At 37.6% G+C, this 12,434-nt stretch overlaps 1 protein-coding gene across 2 annotated transcripts in view; it reads right to left on the bottom strand.

The window, feature by feature from the left end:
* Window positions 1-2,414: 2,414 nt before the first annotated feature.
* Window positions 2,415-12,434, bottom strand: part of Cps1 (carbamoyl-phosphate synthetase 1) — a 108,842-nt gene continuing 98,822 nt past the window's right edge. Inside the window, exons 35-38 of one of the 2 annotated variants that reach the window (NM_001080809.2) lie at window positions 6,499-6,558; window positions 5,334-5,446; window positions 4,164-4,293; window positions 2,415-3,434 (exon numbers count right to left, since the gene is read on the bottom strand). In NM_001080809.2, coding sequence (NP_001074278.1) covers window positions 3,336-3,434; window positions 4,164-4,293; window positions 5,334-5,446; window positions 6,499-6,558 — 402 coding nt within the window. In that variant the 3' untranslated portion in view covers window positions 2,415-3,335. The remainder of the gene's footprint in view (window positions 3,435-4,163; window positions 4,294-5,333; window positions 5,447-6,498; window positions 6,559-12,434) is intronic. The other variant, XM_011238500.1, reaches the window with a different exon arrangement.

Genomic DNA, 12,434 nt, shown 5'->3' with positions numbered 1-12,434 from the left:
TCATAGATTGAATCATCACTGCATCTCTGAGATGAATCATCTTTGGTCATGGTGGATGATCATTCTGATATATTCTTGGATATAGTTTGCAAATACTTTACATTTTGCATCTATATTCATAAGGAAAAATGATCTATAATTCTCCTTTTTAAGTCTTTACATAGTTTGGGTATAAAGATAATTGTGGCCTTATAAAAAAAGTTGGGCAATGTTCCTTGTGTGTCCATTTTGGGGACTATTTTGAGTAACGTTGGCATTAACACTCCTTTGAAAAATCTGGGAGAATTATGTGCTAAAAAACATGTGGCCCTTGGCTTTGCTTGGCTGGAAGATTTTCAACGACTACTTCTATTTCACTAGGGCTTATAAGTATGTTTACATTGCTTATTCACATCTGATAAAGGACTAATATCCAAAATATATAAAGAACCCAAGAAACTAGATAATCAAAAAAAATCCAATTTTTAGAATGAGTACAGATCTAAACAGAGAATTCACAATAGAGGAAATTCAAATGGCTGAGAAATATTTAAAGAAATGTTTAACATCCTTAGCCATTAGGGAAATGTGAATCAAAACTACTTTGAGATTTCATCTTGTACAAGTCAGAATGATAAAATCAATAACACAAACAATATTAATGCTAGAGAGGATTAGAATAAGGAGGAAACTGATGTATTCCTGGTGGGGGTGCAAACTTTTACAGCCACTATAGAAATCAATATAGTCATTCCTCATTAAGGCAAAAAATCCAACTACCTGAAGATACAGCTATACCACTCTGGGGGATATACCCAAAGGATATTTCACTGTACAATAAGAATACATGTCCCCATGTTCATGGCTGCTCTGTTCACAATAGCTAAGAATTTAAAACAACCTACATTCCTCTTAGCAAAAGAATGGATAAAGAAAGTGTAGTACATTTACACAACGGAGCATTACTCAATTGTTTAAAAAAAAATAAAATTTGCAGGGAAATGTATCAAACTAGAAAAAAATCATTCTGAGTGGAATAACAAAGATCCATTAAGATAAATATAGTATGCATCCTCTTATATGTGACTATTATCCATTAAGTAAATGATAGCCATGGTACAATCTATAGGCCCAGGGTGGTTAACTATAGAGGAAGGGACTAGGCAGGAACACATGGATCTCCCTAGAAGAAGGAAATGGATTATATTTTGGGGTGGACTTGGGGAAGAGGTACAGAATAGAAGGATAAGGTGGGGAGAGATTAGAATAAAGGGGAATTTGAGGGGTGGTGTGGAAACTTACTAAAATATATGAAGGTGATCCTAATAAAGTCTCCAAATAATGACCAAGCCCAAACTAGTCATCTCTTGTCACAAAATGAAGCTTCGACTTCTAGGACTGGATTACATCCAATTGAGTTGTTGTCCAAATAGGTCCCTTGGAAATCCCCAAACAAACCAGGTTGTTGTCAAGATAATACATTACACTCTATAAACTGAGAGCAAGCCTCCATTGATGAACAACACCCACATAACTCATTGAACAAAGAGAAGTTGAGCTTATACCTACATAAAACATTCATCCCTATGTTGTAGTGTCTTTGACAAGGGAAAGTACTCTGCAGGCTATGCCCCCCACCCCCCAAAAAAAGAAACAAAGACATCAACCCAGCCACAAAACCTTTGATTTAAAATGCTTCTGTTACTGGGGAATATGCTAGGGCAATGGTAGTATAATGCTTGTGGGAGTAACCAACCAATGTCTGATTTAACTTAAGGCCCACTCCATTAAGTGGTACCAACACTAGACAGCTTGGAGAATCAAGAACCAGAAACTGCATAGCTGAGAGGCCTCTGATAAACACAAATATTATTGGTCTAGAAAAAATAACAATAAGATGACTTCCAGTGATATTCTGCTCGACTTGCAGGCCAGCGCCTTTCTCAGCCATCATCAGAGAAGTTTCCTCCTGCAGCAGATGGGTACTGATACAGAGACCCACAGCCAAACATTGTGCAGAGAGAGAAGCCTTGGCATACACACCTCTAAATGAGATGCCTTCATCAAATCTCCCCCCTTCAGAGCTCAGAGATCTCCACAGGAGAGGAGGTAGAAAAAATGTAAGAGCCAGAGGAGATGGAGGACACCAGGAGACTAAGGCCCTATAAATTAACTGAGCAAAACTCATACAAACTCACAGAGACTAGAGTAGCAAGTGCAGGGCAGACTTGGGTCTGCACCAGGTCCTCTACATATATTATGGCTTTTAGTTTAGTATTTTTATTGGACTCCTGGGTGTGTGAACAAGTGTGTCTCTGATTCTTGTGCCTTCTCTAGGGGCTCTTTTCCTTCTGTTGATTCACCTTGCCCAACTTCAAAGCGATGGTTTTTTGTATGAACTTATATTTTATTTTGTTAAATAAAAAGAATTCAACTGCATTTTCACTTAATAGTATTTTATTTAAAAGTTCACAATTAAAGTATTGTAATAACCAAAACACTTAAAAGCAACAAATGCTATCTTGAAAGAAAGAAAAAAAAATGTTGCATGTAAAGGAATGGAGGCCCTATGTGTAATATGTGTGGTATACAGAATGCAAGGTGAGAGTCAGGCTACTGCCAGAATCCATCCTACAAAAGGAACAGGAACTTCTACAGGGTTTCCAAATTGGAGCAGAAGGTGAATCAGCCTATACATTTCACTTGACTTATATTAAAATCCAACATGAATATCAAGAAAATAACCACTTCTGTGTCCTCTGTCATCTGCTGACATCTTCTAAAACCTGAAGCAAGGATCTATCAAAGAAATCCAATCTCACTTTGTGAATCATGGGAAGAAAAAATGCTATTTCTAGGTTGACTATATAAGTGAGAATCATTGCCAAAAAAAAATAACAATACACAAGCATCATGATGCCATTCATAAATTAAATCCATATTTTATTTTAACAAAATTTCATGGTAATCTGTCCTGTTTGTGGACTTTGGGTGTGACTGAAGTTACTTTAAAACAAGAGTATGTTTAGAGTATAGAATTCAGGAGATAGGGCAGCAGCTTTTTCTACTTCAATCGTTATAAACCAGCACCATGAAATGTTAAGTCAGTCTACAAAAGATAATGTGTGAATGGTTGAATTCCTTGTGAAGAACAAATGACTTGGGAAGAACCTATAGTTTTGAAACAGTGACTGACAACAATCTAGTGGTTAAAGATACAGACTACTAAGAACAAAGGAAACCAAAATAAAGTTTGGCAACACCATCCATTCCTGGAGATAGGCTGGGACCAGTCCCTTTGGTGCAGCATGACTCGAGCTGACTCGAGGATGAATTCACCAGACCAGCATACTGCTTTAGGCGGCCTTTCCAGCACTGTACTGCCTGTAGTGGAACAGACTCTTGGAGTCCACAGTGCGAGATTTCTGCACAGCTTCAGCAAAAAGTTTGGTCACCTGAAAGAAAATGTCAAGAATGTTAGCAACCTACAAGAGATGAAAGTGAATGCAGGATGAATCAGGAGTGAAAAGTCACAAGATCTGCTCCCAATTTTCAAAGGGGTATGGAATGAAAGATGTGATGTGGCTTCTTTTCAGAGTTCAGACTTCAGCACCAGTAAACTTACCCTACCCCCAATGAGGATTAAAACCTACTTAGGCCAAAAATATGATACACAGATCATTAGTGAATCTCAGATATGTGGTTCTTTCTGTGATAACTCTGGCAGCTCATAGTCAAATAAAATTGAGTGAGCTTCATATAATCTTTTGTGTGTGGTGTGATGTGGAAAAGCATGTGTATTACAGCTGCACCTTTGATCAATAAACTATTGCTTTCCTGCAGTGGCTTTCGCTTGGAGATAGGGAGATAGCACTTCCAATCTTCATTCCATATTATACTATATCTTTGTATTCACAGGATAATTGAATAGGTGATAAAAGAACCACTCCTAATCCTGGCTTTTGATTATCTCTAACTTTTTCAGTGAGGTCATGATCTATCATATTAACTCCATTGTTTTGGAGTCTATTAAATCCATCTCTGCTCTGTTCTGAGAGAAAGAGGGGGGGATAGGGAGAGAGAGACAGAGAGAGAGAGAGAGAGAGAGAGAGAGAGAGAGAGAGAGAGAGAGAGAGAGATCCAGAAGTAAAACCTGTACATGGCTTATAAATGAAGAAACACACCTGGAAATTGGTGAGGAGAGCAATTCCACTGTCCACAGCTGTCCTCCGAATCACGTAATTATCATGGACAAATTTGGTGTTGTTATTGGGGAGGTTAATCACTAGGTCAATGCTTCCATCTCTTATCAACCTAAAAGAAAAAATAAATAGAATCCTACAGTTGACAACACCTATTTTTTACTTAGCTTCAAAATTGCTAACACAACTCTCTCTCTGATTATTATTTGCATAGATCCCTGATTCCCACTACCTGTCCAGAAAAAGCATGAGAGTACCTTGTTGTGAATTAACCTGTGTCACATTCTGTTGTTGGACTGATGAGACATTCAAATGTCAAAAGCATGAAGCCAAACTGGACTCATTTTACAAAACTCTAAGTAAGGGGCTCATAGCATCAGTGGAAGAGTTCTAAGGTCTGCATATGTTGCTATTTTTTCATTTATTGCAAAATGGTTTCCTGACTTTTAATAAACACCATAGAGCATAGAATTTGGTATGTTATAGTTACTGGGTAAACCATAACATCCGGGAGTAACATAGAAGGAGCTATTGTGCCCTCGTCCCATGTAGCTTTGTAAAAACAAATTCACTGCTGTTGCCAAAGCCTCAAACAGTGTACCTTACAAAATCATGTGACAATGTGGCTAAGGAACAACCATTTCATTAGTGACATCATCAAAATGCTTATTTTAGTTTTCTCCATGCAGCAAGTGCTCAATAAATTGACTAATGTACAACTTAGATGTACAACTTCAGTGAAATGTAGATGATCAATCACACACACACATATATGTATGTATATATATATATATACGTGTATATATACATATATACAGTCTATGTATACATATAGTAAGCACTGCATGAAATACTTTGTAGTTTTACTTGTTTGTATATGTCAACAATTTTACCAGGAGGATCTGAGAAGTGCTTTCTAGCGCATGTGCACAGGTGCACACATGTAGTAATAACACTTTTTATAAGAATGAAGCTATCGCCCATAAATGTGTTCTTTTGTAAATTTGTTAATTTGAAAAGATGTGAGAGCAAGTGAGACGAGACCGTCATCCTGTGCGAGCTCCCAACATTAATCTTTTGCTTTTCCTTTAGCTTTTGGTTTTGTCTTTTTTTTTTCCCAAGAACTCAGAAAACAGAATATTCAGGTCTTACTTTCTGATGGAAGAGAGGCTGGGATTCTGTCCTTCCTGAGATGGCCAAGCCACAGGGGTGGCAGGGACATTGTTGGCATTGAGCCAGTCTGATGTAGCTTCTGTGGCAAAAAGCTGCATTTAAAATAGAAAACACAGTTACTATAAAGAAGGAGCCTTTGTTAATGAAGGGACAGAGACTCACTTACAATAGGAAGAAGAGAAAGAAACATGTGAAGAAGTATGGCACTAACAGTAGCCACTTGAACTCAAAATTTGGAGGGGGGTACAGATTCTTTAAATATTTGTAAATATTTTCAGTGAGGAAACATTTAAGAGTCTCATTTGAAACTGCATTTGTAAAGGAATTAGTCATTGCTGCTCAATTATTTTTATGAGGTCATGAAATCCATGATCATAGGCCCGATCTGAGCAGTGGAAATAACCTTGTTTTACTGAATCAGGCTGTGGGCAAAGCATTTTGCTACAAAGACACTTTGCCTGTAACTGTAACAGCTGGAAACTATGACCTCACACAGAATCAAGAAAAGGAAACCATTCAGAAATACACTGGCCTAAGTGTCCTAATTATGTTTCATCTAAAGTTACTGAGATATTTGAGCTGACAACCGCTATTGAGTTTGTAGTCATTTTTGTTAAACCTAGCCTTTCTACTTATTTTACTCTATGTAAAGTTTATATTCTAACTTTTATTGTTTGCTAGTTTTGTGGGCTTATATAACCAATTGTAGTTGTTTTCACCCCTATTCCTATCTCGGATCTTCCTCTCTCTCTCTCTCTCTCTCTCTCTCTCTCTCTCTCTCTCTCTCTCTCTCTCTCGCCCTTCTTCTCAATGGGTTCTCTTCTGTTTTCATGTCTTCTTCTGTGTGTGACTCACTGAACTTAATTAGACTTTCTCACTGTGAGTGGAATGTTATTTACGATAGATGGGACAACTTACCAGGAGCTACAACACTAAAGGAAATGACACTCTCCTTATCCACCAATCATTAATCACTAATAATCCTCTGGGGACATTTTGAAATTACCAAGTTAATCAACCTTTCCGAACTGAGAAATCAGGTTTCCTGTTTGTACAGTATTTTATTGTATGGACAATTTTCAATGCTGAACTAAAGCTATGTGGGTTTTTTTGGTTTTGTTTTTAATGAGCTAAGAGAGTATACCTTGAAACCTTCATTGTGCAACTGCTCAGCAACACCAAGGAATCTTGGACGGAATGATTGCTGGAAAAGAAATTCAAAGAATTCACTTTCTAGATAAACATGGTCTTTGTTAGTCATATCCAACATGGTTTCCTCCCGCCGTTATGAATGTAAGCCTTAAATGTTGCTTTTTCCTTGGTATGAGTTATTTGTTCTTCAATGTAGGTGAAATTCCATTTGTGTTCTCTTGTTGTCTGCCTCCTACCTATGTTTAAGCCCCTTCATGCACAATGAGTCCTCAACATCTTTGTCTAGAACCACGCAGACTCTTTGTGCATGTTCTGTTGTTATTGTTGCTGTTTGTTTGGTTGTTCTGTTCTGTTTTGTTTTGCCTGGTTATGGAGATACTGTGCTGAGATCTGAACATTGAGTTAGCCCTCCTGGCACCTGGCTGTTTTGATCTTCCAAACAGCCTGCTCTCATTGCTGAGTTCTTCTTTTCCAGTGCTTTTAATAACTCATTAATCATCCTGGAAGTTCATGTGCTAGGAGCCCCTTAAATATTAAGTTCCTTTCAAACCCTGTTTGCCACTCACTAGAAGTCTATGCTCAGAAAAGTTAATAGCTTTGGCCCTCACTTCTTCTAAAAGAATGATGAGAAAGTTCCTATCTCTTGAGGCTCTACAGCTCACAAATTTGTGTTTTCTGATTTAGCATTTTTTTAGGGAGTCTCCTAATCCCTTTGGTACAGTGGTAACAATACTTGTGGTATTATGTCATTGTCATTGACCAGTAGGAAAATTTATTAGCAATCGTTATAGAGTGTTAAGACTCACAATCAGCCCTTTCTGGGCAAATAGCAGTTCTCATGAAATATTGATTAACATTAACATTAAGATAGTTGCCTTTTTCCAGCTTTTCGGCTTTTTAATCCTGGGTTCTCCTTCCATTTATTATAGCCCAAACCAACTTTCCCACCATATGCATCATTTCCACATGTGTTTTCCTAATGGTCCAGCTCATTTTTCAGAGTTTCTATCAGTATGTAGTTTTATCCTTCCTAGGACCCCAACTTTACCCCATTCCCCTGGATTCCTGCCCATTGCCATCAGGTGTTGCCCACTTCTAAAGATTTCCAGTGTTTAAGATTTTGTGTTTTGAGGCAACGTTCAGGAGAACATACAACAAAGATAAGTCACCTACCCACAGATTAAATTCTATCCTTGACATTATTATCTTGAGTTCCTTAGTATCTGAGCAACTTAAAATTTTGCATGCTTACAGCATATCTATTCATTCAATGAGATCATTTCACTGATTTTACTTTTAAAAGTTTTGTTTAACTGATGGTATAATGTGGTTGTTCCTGTAAATGTCTTCTGATCGATTTGGAAATCACACTAGTGATGTTTGAAAAAATATGGACATGATCTTATTTCTAGTGCAAAAACTAAGAATTATAATTAAAAACACATTAGAATCCTTGTAAAATTTTGATGATGTTCTACCTGTAAAATCTTAAAATATTTACAAGCAAAGGTTCTCTGAGAACAGATCTAAATCCTAGGGAATGACTCCGAAGACTATGTTCAAACATAAAATCGTTTTGTAGATTCTGGCCCTCTCAATCCCAGAACTGCAGTTTTATGAGAAGAAACTATTGGCAAATAGAAAAGATAAATGCAATGGAGTGACCTGAGCTAAGGCAGGCACAGGGCTTATTCATGACAGCCTTCTAGAACATGAATTGTAACTGTGCCCCAAATAGTAGCTTTATATTTCTGCTCAGGAATACCTGCATTTAGATACCATCAGTTCATGGCTGTACATAAAAATAAAATAAAATTATGAAACATAATAGAGAAAACAGAGAACAGAGAATAATTCCTACTGACTGACAATAGGACAATTGAAGGCAGTATGTAGCAATGTCTTGGCACATATACTGGACAGATCAGGACATTAATATGCTCCTGTGGTCTTGCTTGGGAGACAAAAGGATAAATGAGATGATCCATCACATTAGTTTCCTAGTTTAAGGTTTCTTGATAAGAAATATGCATGAAGCATGCATGAAACATGCCAAATGGATCTCTTCCTTTTGTCCAATCTCCTTCATAGGTAACATTGAATTTGGACTTTCTGATAAATGCACAACAGACTCAGGTTTGTACTAAATGAGAGGTCTCAGTTAATGCCTGGGTCATTAGTGCATTCATCACTCATTTAACTAATGACTTGCAATCTCTTAAACATCCGCTTAGCAAAAGGCCACTGAGGACAGGTGATAATAACATGATAACCCGTTTTTCTTCAGGTCTCTAAAATGAACTGCTACAAGTAAGGTGGTTCCCGGATGTCCCAAAGTAACATCATCAGTGTTGTCTGAACGTATTAAAAGTAGAAAACTTTAGGCTCCACCCGTTTGGATTGCATCTCGTGGGTATCCCGGTCATATATATAGTTTTCAGACTCTCCTGGTCATCCTGAGCAACACTTCAGTTTAGAAGTGGAATCTAATGAGGCTATGGGCGTTATCCTTGACTCATTTTGCAATTTGAGGTCCAGATGCCTTAACCTTGACCAAAGTCACAATGAAAAACACTGAGGGAAGAATACCATAATGCAATTTTTTTTGTCTGCCACTTTAAAATAAAATAAGTCAGCAAATCCTCTAAGACCTGCAGATACCAGGCAGGACCTCATTATGGAGCTGTTTCGGTGCCGTCCCCCAAGTGAGAAAGATAAATATCCAACATGACAGTATTGGCAGTTCCTGGGCAGGGAACCACTCTGCCTTCTGGTGTGGGGTGTTGGCTTTCATAGTCACATTATAAACTTCTATCAAACATGTATTGAACACTTGTGACACATAAAACAGCCTCTCTACAAAAAGAAATTACCGCTGTCAGTTTGCATCTGAGTAGCCTTAGATTTAAAAGCTGATTGAAAAATATCTGCGTAAGAATCCACTCCTTGGTAGAGGTGAAAAGTACAAAGTAGCTTATGTTCTTGGAAATATTAATAAGGAAAAGTTCTTTTGAATGTGGAATACATATCTATTTCCTTCAGTGATCGATTTTTTTTCACACTAAACCAACTTCCGGCCGCCGAAGGGAAAGCCAAGTTAATGCCAAGTGATATCTGTGGATGCTACAGGGTGCCTGGATTGACAACTGTGTGGTTGTTCCTAATGATGCCTCTTTGAAGATAAAAGGTTATTCATGTCACTTGGAGTCATCTTTTCGAATAAACGCTTGCTTTGTGTTTCGAAGCAGTGCTGAAGCCCAGATGTCAGGCCGTCAGACCGGTGCTTGCCACTTCACCAGCATCACTGAATAGGCCAATCAGAGAGGGAAACACAGAGAGCGCTCTCCATCCCCTCTAGAGTAAATCACTCATTGTTAAAGGATGTTCTAGAAACCCTCAAAACAAGGCAGATTGCCTCCTCATAGCAACTAAAAATACATCGTGACAGGATGAAAGGTGACTGGAATAACAGCAGAGAAATCAAGGCTGATTCTGTTGCCTCCTAAACCCATATTATGCTTCTTATATTACAAAAGTTATGGAATATGGAAGGCTTCTCAGTAAAGACCGAGTGAGTACACATGGCAATCAACGTGACAAAAATGCTTTGTTAAGATCTGCATCCTGACTCTTGCTTTCTCCTAAATCCTAGGTACACAAGACTGAAGGTACAAATATTTCAAACTTCCTAGGTGACTTGACCCTGGGATCAGATATAAGAAAGGTCAAAAGAGAGTTCATGAGTAAAAGATTACGATGGAAAAGAGAAATACAGATTTAACAAAATGCCGCATACAGGCAAGTATACACACTATACACACATACATGACCACACACACACACATCTGTACATATTTCAAAATATACTAGTAATAGATACTTAGTTTTAGAATGTTTTCATCCTATGACACTAAGTGAAGAAATTCTTCAGCTCAGAGTCACCTTGCTCTCTACTTCAAGGCTCTCTCTGTTCCCCCAGTTTTCTCTTGGAACCTGTTATACCAACTGAATGAATCTAAGTGTCTTCATTAAATATTTCTACCCAGAGCACATATTTCACTCAGGGGTTGTGACAAGGGAAAAGACCTCCACTATAAATGGGATGGATGCTCAGCATCCTCTCCACTGCTCTGAAAAGGAAAAATAAAGGAATTTCTAGCAATGATATGACTCTCTGTGCTCTGTGAAGCCTATGGCAGCATCATACAATGTGGGTGACCTCCCTAAGGAGCTGAGATGCAGATGTGAACTCCTCCCTCATCGCTTAATTAAATAACTCCCCCAAACAGGTGCTTCCAGACATACTTTCTAGCCCTGGTCTTCATTTTTATAATGATTTTCTGTTAACTCCTTTTCTATTCTGATCATAGATTTGGAAGAATTGTGGTGAAGGCTTCTGACCCAGTGATAGCAAGTTAAGATGCTTTTTCAAAGTGTATCCTGAAATACAGAACACAGGTAACTGGGTCCAGGAAGCTGTGAAGTCTAGGTAAGAATAGGAGTGTGGTGTAGATTCCTTTCTGGCTGAGCTCATCTCTCTAAGATTTAAAACTGTTGGTTCTCTGCCTAGTCTATTCTGTCAGGTTTTCGGTGTAAATCATCAGATTAAGCACTTTTAAAAATTACTATGAATTAAATACAGAGACTACATAAACATTAAATGTTGGGCATGATAGGTGTTCCTTGCCTCTCATAAAATAAGTCAGAAAATTATCTTCTTTCTATTTCTCAAGGCTTACAGTTCTACTGATCAATTTCCCTCATGGTAGATATTTCAGTAAATATAATTTTATTAAATCATTTTTAAACTACATTTAACCTTGTACCAAAAATATATTTAAAACCCTAATGATTGTCACTCATACACAAACAGAATGTCCTTTGTAATAACTCATATAGCTGATGAAAGATTGTTTTAAAAATAATTCATTCCAAGGCAGAATTTTAATTAATAAAATCCCATTGCTTAGAAAATATTCTTCTCCCCTCCATAAAGTCCCCCTTTTTCCTACAAAGCAAAATTCTGTTCACTGATGCCAAAATCCCACAAATATTTCATAGGAACAAATTAATTTTGCGGCACATTTCCCTGCAGCACAGGAACCAAACAATCCACAATTTTATACATCACTGCCTCTTTAAACTGCTATCTGAAAATGTTAGCGGTGTTTTCATTAGTTGTGGCGATGAGGGCTAAGGGCACGGTCTCCTCTGAATGTCCCCAAGTCTCACATTAAACTTTAAGCCATCCCTGGAAGTTGGGCCAACATTCTCCTAGTTGGAACTTAATAATACTTAGTACCCATTTATAAAGTGATGAGCCACTCTTATGATGTGATTTGTCTCTAAACTGCCATTAAGCCTCACTTAACAAGTCATCTTGTTAGCCTCTGTTCTAAGTCCTCGTCATTGTCCTTCTTCCGCCTCCATAATGCAAAATCTCAACCTACTCTCCAGTAACTTCTCTAAAGTGACTACCTGTCCAGTCTCCAGAGTCTAATTTGCTAATATTAAGACACCCTAATGAGGCGGCATTTATAATAATCACCCACCAGCTTGAGAATACCTGATTCTGTTCTAATTATGTTTTTATTGATTTTTGAGAAGCCATGCAGGGTTTGAGCTTATTAAAGTCACAGCAGGGGAGGTATATATGACCAGTCACTGTTTTTAAAGGATATAAGAATGACTAATCTCAAGTCATAATGAGTGACCACTTGAGAAGCATATACAATTATTTTTAGCAAATAAAAAAGACATGTATATACTACTGCAATAATTACTTCAAAATATTCCAGACACTTTATATTCAAATTTTTACCCTGAGATATATTTATACCTGGCTTGCAAAAATAAACCAATGTTTTTTTATTGTGTTAAAATATTCATACAGAGTCATCTCATGTTGCTTTGGCCTATATGCATAAA

Source organism: Mus musculus, chromosome 1, assembly GCF_000001635.26.
Source record: "Mus musculus strain C57BL/6J chromosome 1, GRCm38.p6 C57BL/6J".
Classification (NCBI taxonomy): Eukaryota; Metazoa; Chordata; class Mammalia; order Rodentia; family Muridae; genus Mus; species Mus musculus.
Note: the sequence above shows the minus strand (reverse complement) of the source record. Positions and strands in the feature narration are given on the sequence as shown.